Raw genomic sequence first — 8,997 nt, 5'->3', positions numbered from 1 at the left:
TGAAGAACAAAATTTTCAACACCATAGATTGTGTTTTTGTTATAAAATCTAAATATATTCATTTGAAATGAATTTTATTTGATTATGCTTTGGAAATTAGTATAGGATTTAAACAGTTGAGATGAGTATCAGAACCTTTTGTCTTGAGCCCAAAAATTTTGCCTTCATAAAGATAATGCAATTTATGAAACTGAAGATCTAACAAAACAATTCCCTATACAATAATGCCCCTACTTTTTGGCTAGATGATTTAATTAAAATAAAATTGATCAACATAAAATTTTAATTGGCCAATTTAATTGGCAAAACTAAATATGGCTCGGAACGCGGAGACTCACAATTGATTGCTTGATTTGAAGGAGTTACAAATTCAAAAAAACAATAAAATTAAATCATGTACTACGTATTTACATCAAAGTCCAATCTTCCAACCAATAACAAATCACAAATAATCTTTAAATTTGCATAATTCAAAAACAAAATTATTTTTGCAAAATACTTTTATTTTTGTCAACATATCTTTACTCACTTTACCTCCATTGTCCTTTAGAGATTAGAATCGCATAACAAGAAATCAACCAAACCCGATTTAATTTTAATTTTTTTTAGAAGATCTGTACATTAAACTTGTCATATAAAAATTAGTTAACAGATAAATTAATTTTTAATACGAGTATATATTATAAATAAATCAAAATTGATACAACACTAAAGACGAATATGTATTAAAAAAAAAAAAAAAAAAAAAAAAAACACGAATATATATGACTCGCACACCATATTAGACATGACTAGCAATCATGTAGGGAAACTAAAAATACTTGTTATGTTCTGATGTAACTTGAGCAAAAAAAACGTAGAGAACTAGGGAAGTGGAGTAGTTGTCATTAAGTAGTCACTTTATCTCTAATTTAATATAATTCGTGAATTAAGAAAAACATTAAATTCCCAAAGCATTAGACCCCTCTAGACCCAATTACAAAACGCATGTCAATCCCCCTATAAAAATAAAATGCATGCATGTAAATCAAAACAACAAAAACCAATTTCAATTGATCCAAAACAAAAAAAAAATCCAACATAAAATCTTTGTTCTTAGAATGTAATCTTACGTTACAAAATAAAATAGAAGTGTTTTTTATTAGTAGTGTCTCTCCTTCGTTCTAAATGGAAGAACATCAACACCACGACGATCACCACGCCGACGACGATCGCGACGAGGCGGAGAAGAGATCAGGAGTAGGGGGGTCAAGATGGAATCCAACAAAGGAGCAAATTGAAATGTTAGAGAAGGTTTATAGCGTTGAGGGTATACGAACACCTACTGCAGAGCAGATACAGGAGATTACTGCTCGTCTTAGAGTGTACGGTCATATTGAAGGCAAGAATGTTTTTTACTGGTTTCAAAATCATAAGGCTCGCCAACGTCAGAAGCAAAGGCATGAACGCTGTTTACTAACCACTGCTGCCGCGAGTTCCTCTGCTAATCAAATTCATCTTTCGCCTCATCAGCACTGTCATTATCCTGGGATTATTAATCATAATTTTCAACCTCGGCCTGTTTTTGCTACTCCTCATCATCATCATCATCCTGCTAATTACTCTCATCAGTATCTTCCTAATCCTAATGGTATGCATCTTTATTTTGTTACATTTTTATTTATTTTTTGCTTCGTACTTTAGTGTTTTCAATTCAAATTTTCCTAATTTCTGTACGTGACCATGTATAAGTTACTGTAACAAATTAACAATATAACCCTACCCCCCAAAAAAAAAAAACAATATAAGCTTAAGACAAATTTTTACTTGTTGACAAATTGACCTTGGTCTATATATACTACTCCGTATCTATATATAGTTGTGTATGCATGTCGCGCGTATGTTGGTCTAGTACATTAATTTTACGAGTAATGAACAACTTAATGACATAATCACTGCAGTGTTAATTGACTAATGAAATATCCATCTAAAGTTTCTAATAATCATTGTGGTAATTGACTAATGAAATATCGATCTTGTGCTAGTTACATATGTGTCTAGAGAACTAATATAATAAAAACACGAGTATAATATTAGATCATACCATGCATTTGAATTTATTATGGTAATTAGTTTATTATTTGAAGTCTAAAAGTTTGATTAACTAGTTACTCATCAAATTGCTAGCTGATATTGGACATGGTGCACTTATGATTATAATTGTTATTATTATTGACAGTAATATGCAGCCCATATTACCATTTGCCACAACCAAGCCTTGGGTTTTATAATGCTCAACAACATCACTACAATGCACCTGCATCAGCTGATCATCATCATCATCTGGGCATGATGAAGACGAGATCGTCGAGATCGATGGATAATCAAGGTGTTTCGATGGAGAAGACCACACTGAACCTTTTCCCTGTACACCCAACTGGAATACTGGATCACAAGCTTGGTGGAGAAAGTAGTACTAGTACTAGTAGCTAGATAATCGATCTCTTTATTAACTATAACAATGTTATCTAACTTGATTTTAATTTTATGGGGGTATACGGTATAAATGGTATTGGTATACTTAATTAGTTCAAAGGCTTGTACGTTTTTTGTAACAAGGATAATATATCCTTTTTTAATTAGATGGTTTTTCAATGTCTTGCTTGTTGTTTGCTTGATGATATGATGATAATTTGACAAATGCAATCAAGCAAAATCACTAAATCATCCACAAGTTAGTGACGTTCATGCTTTATCTATTTGTAAATTGTGTACTCAGTTGATGAGCTGAGTTTCACACTTAACCACCCCCACCCAACCACTCCTCCCTCTTAATTGTTGGTTATCTAATTTTTTAAGAAATGGATCATTCGTTATTCGGTCTGATTAGCTAAAGATGGTATTAGATCGTGCTTAAATTACATTTTACTCTATAATGACATGATGGCACTGTGTTGTACAGTAACAATTATCATACTACCTTCATTCGCTTTTAGTTGTAATATTGGGCTATTATTTGTGAGATACAAAATATTATAAAGTTGCAACTAAAAGTTAACGAAAATAGTATATTTTTACACTTCATCTTACATTAGTTATTTTTTTTACATCTGCCCACTTTACACGTATTTGTAGTAAGCGGATCAAATAAATAAATAGGTTTTTTTTTTTAAAAAAAACAAGGAATAAATTCAGATTCCCACCCAAGTCGGTGGTAGCTAGGTTCAAGGTTGTGGTTCATGTTTTGGTTCAAAGTCGATTGGGCTCACCATAATGTTTTGTTGTAGTTTTTTCCCCCCTCATATAGGCTCATCCCTGACTCCCTGTCAATCTATAAAGAGTGACATTTAGAGTCATGTACCTTACTTTAAAAATAAAAAAAAAAATTAAAAAAAAAAAAAAAAAAAAAAACATTTAACAATTTTATTTCATCTTAAAATAAACTTCTGAATTTCACAAAATTTTTTGTGGCTGTCTACACCCAACCATCATGGGTAGGGGTGCTGATCAAGTTGGGCAACTCGAACTCAACTCGCCAACTCGGTCAAAACTCGGCTCGAATTGGCTCGACTCGACTCGAGATGTTCACGAGCACGAGTTGACCATGTTCTAACTCAACTCGATAAGCTTTTGAGCAAACTCGATAATATATTTAATTTATATAGAATTGACAAACAAAGTTATTATCAATGAATAAATTTGACACTTAATAAGAGTTAATTTATATTATAAAAAAAGAAAGAGTATAATTTTAATAATAAATAAAACAATTAAAAGAAAGTTATATAAAGTGAGCAAAAGCAATAAAGATTTATAATTTTAGAAGGGCAAAGATAAATAAAACAATTAAAAGAAAGCTATAGAAACAATTAAAAGAAAGCTATATAAAGTGAGCATAAGCAATAAAGATTTTTAATTTTATAATTCAACTCAAAATTTTAACGAGCACGAGTTGAACACATGAAAAAAAATTTCGAGTCGAATGAATCGAGCACCCCTTAGCTCGTGATCGACTCGCTCGATTAGCACCCCTAATTATGGGATTTACTTTGATAGTGTTATAGGTTTACTTAATGTTACAGGGTTTAAATTATCACTAGAGCCTAATCATTGAGTATTATATGCGGGGTAACCCAGTCAATGTTATAAAGATTGTTTTTTTTTATTATAGGTTATCACATGGTGTGGCAAGACATACACAGAACACAATATTTTATATTTTTTTTAACAACAAAATGCAATAATTTTTATTTTATTTTATTTATTTAAATATATATTTTTTTTTGAGGGAACAACAAAACGCAATATTTGAGTTTTGATAATTTTTAATCTTGAAAAAAAATCAATCAATTAATAAACAAAATAAATTAAGAGAAAACCGACATTGTACGAAGTACCGACTTATTCCCGCCATATTTGTAAAACTGACAGTTTCTCCTGAGAAAAAAAAAAAAAAAAAATCTGGTACTCACAACAATCATCCAGAATTCTTCACTTACTCCGCTCATCATCTTCAAGTCAACCCTCTTTCTCTCTCCTCTAAATCACTCAATCGAATTGGAAGAAGCCATGGAAGAAACCTTCATTTACAGAAACCCTAACGCAGCCATTGAAGACCGAATCAAAGACCTTCTTTCTCGCATGACTCTGCAAGAGAAGCTCGCTCAAATGACTCAAATCGAACGAACCGTCGCTTCTCCTTCCGCCATCAAAGACTTCGCCATTGGTTTATTCCTTAATTTTCAATTTTCTCTCTCCTAGGGTTTCTGTTTTGCTCGTTTTCACTGTTTTCATGATTGCTTTGATTTTGATATTGATTTTGATTATTTTTGCAGGTAGTATACTGAATGCCGGAGGAAGTGCGCCTTGTGAGAAGGCGGTGTCGTCTGATTGGGCGGATATGATTGATAATTTTCAGAAATTGGCATTGGAATCGCGGTTAGGGATTCCGATTATTTATGGTCTTGATGCTGTTCATGGTAATAATAATGTTTATGGTGCTACAATTTTTCCTCACAATGTTAATCTTGGTGCTACTAGGTTAGTTGATTGCTACTTTTTGAAAATTGGTGTTTCTAAATTTGTTGTTTGAGATGTGCAAATGAGTGAAAAAATGGGGAATTTGGTGCAGGGATGCTGATTTGGCTCATAGAATTGGGGCTGCAACTGCTTTGGAGGTTAGAGCTAGTGGAGCTCATTATGCGTTTGCTCCTTGCGTAGCTGTAAGTACTTAACAGAATTGCGCGAATACTTGATTGGACGGGATTGAAATTATTAGGCATTCTAAATTACCAACAGATGATGTAATGACCAATGAATGTATTGAGATTGAGCTTGTAGGCTATTCTTGTGGCAAACTGGTTTTGTAGCCATTGTGAAGTATTTAGGGTAAATATATCGGATAATGAAGAATTATACGGTGTAGTGCTATGCAAATGTTCTCGTAGTTTGTAATATATAATTCATAAGTTTGACATGCTGGTGTTCAAATTAACCAAAATTCTTCCATTGGGGCAGCAACTGTTTATCAGTAACCTCTTCACCCTAAAGATTAAAGAGTGATAAGTTGCACTCATGCAAATATTCTCGTAGTATTTAAGTGGATAATTTTGGAGAAACTGAAAATCTAATTAATATTCATTGCCAAAATGTTATGAGTGTTACAGTGGGGATACCGAAATTGTTAAAAAGTTGATTTTATTTGTGGCTGCTTTTGTACTTTGTTGCTTTTTACAAAATCTGAAGCTGTTCTTTTAAAGGTTTGCAGAGATCCAAGATGGGGGAGATGCTATGAGTGTTACAGTGAGGATACCGAAATTGTAAGGAAGATGACTTCCATTGTATCAGGGTTACAGGGGGATCCACCTGAGGGACACCCAAATGGCTACCCATTTCTAAAAGGAAGGTGGGGGAAAAAGTCAACTTTTTAACAAGTCCTCATATAATGTTAACCCAGTTTATAGTAATTTAGATTAATGTAAATCACTTTCTTATGGATCAATCATATACGTTTCTAAAACTCAATGATTGTAATTTATTTTTTTTAATTTCTATCTTCCTTTTTACCGTGTGTCTGGTTCCAGAAATAATGTTATTGCTTGCGCTAAGCACTTCGTTGGTGATGGAGGAACACATAAAGGTATAAATGAGGGGAATACGATCTCTTCGTATGAAGATTTAGAGAGGATTCATATGGCACCCTATCTGGATTGTATCTCTCAGGGAGTTTGCACTATCATGGCTTCCTATTCTAGCTGGAATGGTAGACAGCTACATGCTGATCGTTTTCTTCTCACAGAGATCCTTAAAGACAAGCTGGGATTTAAGGTATATTTTCATATTTGCATTGATATATGTTGGCCTATTAAGAAAATACTTAACCATGGATATTGGATATTCATTTTTTCTGAAGTCCACCATATCTCCTTCTATCCCTTTAGTCAAACTATCAAGAAGTTGCTACCATATTATTACCACTATGAGTTTTGCTTACTCACTTTCATTATCCCCAATGTATGTGAAAATGACCAATCCTGTTTTTTCTTTCATTAGAATTGATTTGGAATCGTTTGCATATGTTTCACCTGAGAATCGATGTTCATATCCTGGTTTATATTTCCGCTGCAGGGATTTGTAATTTCAGATTGGGAAGGCATTGATAGACTTTGTAAACCTCAAGGTTCAGACTTTCGTTTCTGCATTTTAGCTGCTGTTAAGGCAGGAGTTGACATGGTAAGGAGTTACAAAACACAAAATTGTAGATCTTGGGTTTTTTAAAATGTATCTTCCAACCACAAAGTGTATATGCAGGTAATGGTACCTTTTAAGTACGAAAAGTATCTAGAGGACTTGACCTATCTTGTGGAATCGAAAGAGATACCATTGTCTAGGATTGACGATGCTGTTGAACGGATCCTGAGGGTAAAATTTGTCGCAGGGCTTTTTGAGCACCCTTACACTGACCGGTCTCTGCTAGATACAGTTGGATGCAAGGTTGTATTTTTATTAACTCTTTTTTCTAGTATGTCTTTTATTATATGTAGTCTGAACATACCTTAATGTTGTTTTCACTAGGTTGCATTTTCTGATATGTTATTCCCCTGAAGACTTTCCTTTTGTCTCTTTTGCTAATTTTGAAGATTTAGATTGTATACCTATTAAATTTGTGCATATCTATCCTGTTCCTACCGTTTCTGCAGGTTGCAGAAACTCTTATAGGCTGTATTAGATGTCTCTCCTTTTCTAATTCTTCCTCCAAATTCTTACCCTTTTTGATGATGCAGAAATTTAAATTGGTAAATTTCACTGGTGAAACAGTGCTTTGCCATCTTCTGAACTATTTTTTTTAATACATTTTTGAGAAGGAGGATCTCATAGCTCTCTGCAGTTCTGTCCTGGGTTTGTGATAGCCTGACAGGTGTCACTGGGCGTGGGAAATATCCCAAAGAGGTCTAGTTATATGGAAAGCATGATCCCGTAGTTGGTTGGAGGGCTATGGCCATGTGGTGTTCTTGCTTTCCCTGTAAGATGGTGCTAACTCTACCATACTAAGCATCCAAACTAACCTACTTATTTTGTTTCATAATAATAGTACTTAAAAGACTAGGCATTGGTGAAGAGAGTATTTGTATGTTTCTTATGTTTTGTCTGTCAATTAATGGTCTCTACTCCCCTCACAGTACTTTCTGTATTTCCTGGCTTCCTGGACTACTATTTTAAACTTTATTTCGGATGTTACCTTAAGTCTTAAGACCTTACTTACAAGTTGCAACCCCATAACAAGAAGAATGTTATTGTTTTATATAAGAATCCGTCCCCATTCTGAAACCTTTGCTTATAGTTACCTGCTGGCATAGATATTGAACTAATCGCTTTGTTTTGTTTTAGTTGCATCGCGATCTAGCACGTGAAGCAGTACGGAAGTCTTTAGTGCTCCTGAAGAATGGGAAAGACCCTAGATTCCTTCCATTGGACAGGAATGCCAAAAAAATACTTGTTGCTGGAACACATGCTGACAATCTTGGATACCAATGTGGTGGGTGGACTATAACTTGGGATGGACTTGGTGGAAGAATTACAGTTGGTATGTATTTCTTGGGCAGTATGTTGCCCTGCGTCTTCTGTACCTGTGTTGCCACTCATGTTAGCTTATTAGATGCCTGCTTTGTTCTGTTGTTTATTTTCCCAGCGTTTAATTTGTACTGTTTGCATGTATAAAATTTCATGGTATTGTCCACTTGATATTATTGGATGTTAATATTGGTATCTCTTAACTGTATGATTTATGAAGCATTAATTCCAGAGATAAGGCTGATATTGTGGTACATCATTTATATTACAGGCACTACCATTTTGGACGCAATTAAAGAAGTCGTTGGGGATAACACTCAAGTTATTTTTGAAGAATTTCCATCACATGAAACCTTAGCAAGGGAAGATATTGATTTTGCCATAGTAGCTACTGGTGAAGCTCCATATGCAGAATTCACAGGGGACAATTCGGTGCTTAATATTCCTTTGAATGGAGCAGATGTGATTAGTGCAGTTGCAGACAGAATTCCTACTCTTGTCATTCTGGTTTCTGGAAGGCCTTTAGTTTTAGAGCCATGGCTTTTGGACAAGATGGATGCTTTGGTTGCTGCTTTCTTGCCTGGAAGTGAAGGAGAAGGAGTAACTGATGTTCTTTTCGGAGATTTTGAATTTGAGGGTCTACTCCCAGTGACATGGTTTAAAAGTGTTAATCAACTTCCAATGACTGCTGGACAGAATTCATATGATCCTCTGTTCCCATTGGGTTATGGATTGAAAACCAACAAAGAAAAGCATGTAATTTCGTGATTCTGAGTATCAAGAATCACTGCAGGTGTTGTACTTTTGGATAAACAAGAAAGTATTTTGTGAACTAATAAGAGCTTTTGTTAGTGGTTAATAATTTGTGTATTCTCCTTTGAATTTAACTCATTTTCTGGTCCGAAGCAGCACGATTTTGAAGTTGATTCTTTCTCGTCCATCAGTTTA

General features: G+C 34.2%; 1 protein-coding gene across 1 annotated transcript; it reads left to right on the top strand.

Moving 5' to 3' along the window:
• The first annotated feature begins 4,454 nt into the window (after positions 1–4,454).
• LOC145624629 (uncharacterized) lies at positions 4,455–8,997 on the top strand. The gene is made up of 9 exons (XM_081677708.1): positions 4,455–4,705; positions 4,815–5,019; positions 5,111–5,201; positions 5,739–5,884; positions 6,063–6,306; positions 6,607–6,711; positions 6,790–6,972; positions 7,867–8,062; positions 8,321–8,997. Exons 1-9 carry the CDS (start codon positions 4,549–4,551, stop codon positions 8,815–8,817), a joined length of 1,824 nt encoding a protein of 607 aa, XP_081533834.1. The 5' UTR covers positions 4,455–4,548; the 3' UTR covers positions 8,818–8,997.

The sequence above is a fragment of the Chenopodium album genome, chromosome 3 (assembly GCF_948465745.1).
Source record: "Chenopodium album chromosome 3, dcCheAlbu1.1, whole genome shotgun sequence".
Classification (NCBI taxonomy): domain Eukaryota; kingdom Viridiplantae; phylum Streptophyta; class Magnoliopsida; order Caryophyllales; family Amaranthaceae; genus Chenopodium; species Chenopodium album.
The sequence above is the reverse complement of the archived record's forward strand: the minus strand, read 5'-3'. Positions and strand labels throughout refer to the sequence as shown.

Bases quoted from the DNA above. Each gene is read 5' to 3' on its own strand.
- LOC145624629 (XM_081677708.1), top strand. From the start codon at position 4,549: ATGGAAGAAACCTTCATTTACAGAAACCCTAACGCAGCCATTGAAGAC. The intron at 4,706-4,814 runs GTTTATTCCTTA...TTATTTTTGCAG, and splicing joins CATCAAAGACTTCGCCATTG to GTAGTATACTGAATGCCGGA. The intron at 6,973-7,866 runs GTTGTATTTTTA...GTTTTGTTTTAG, and splicing joins TAGATACAGTTGGATGCAAG to TTGCATCGCGATCTAGCACG.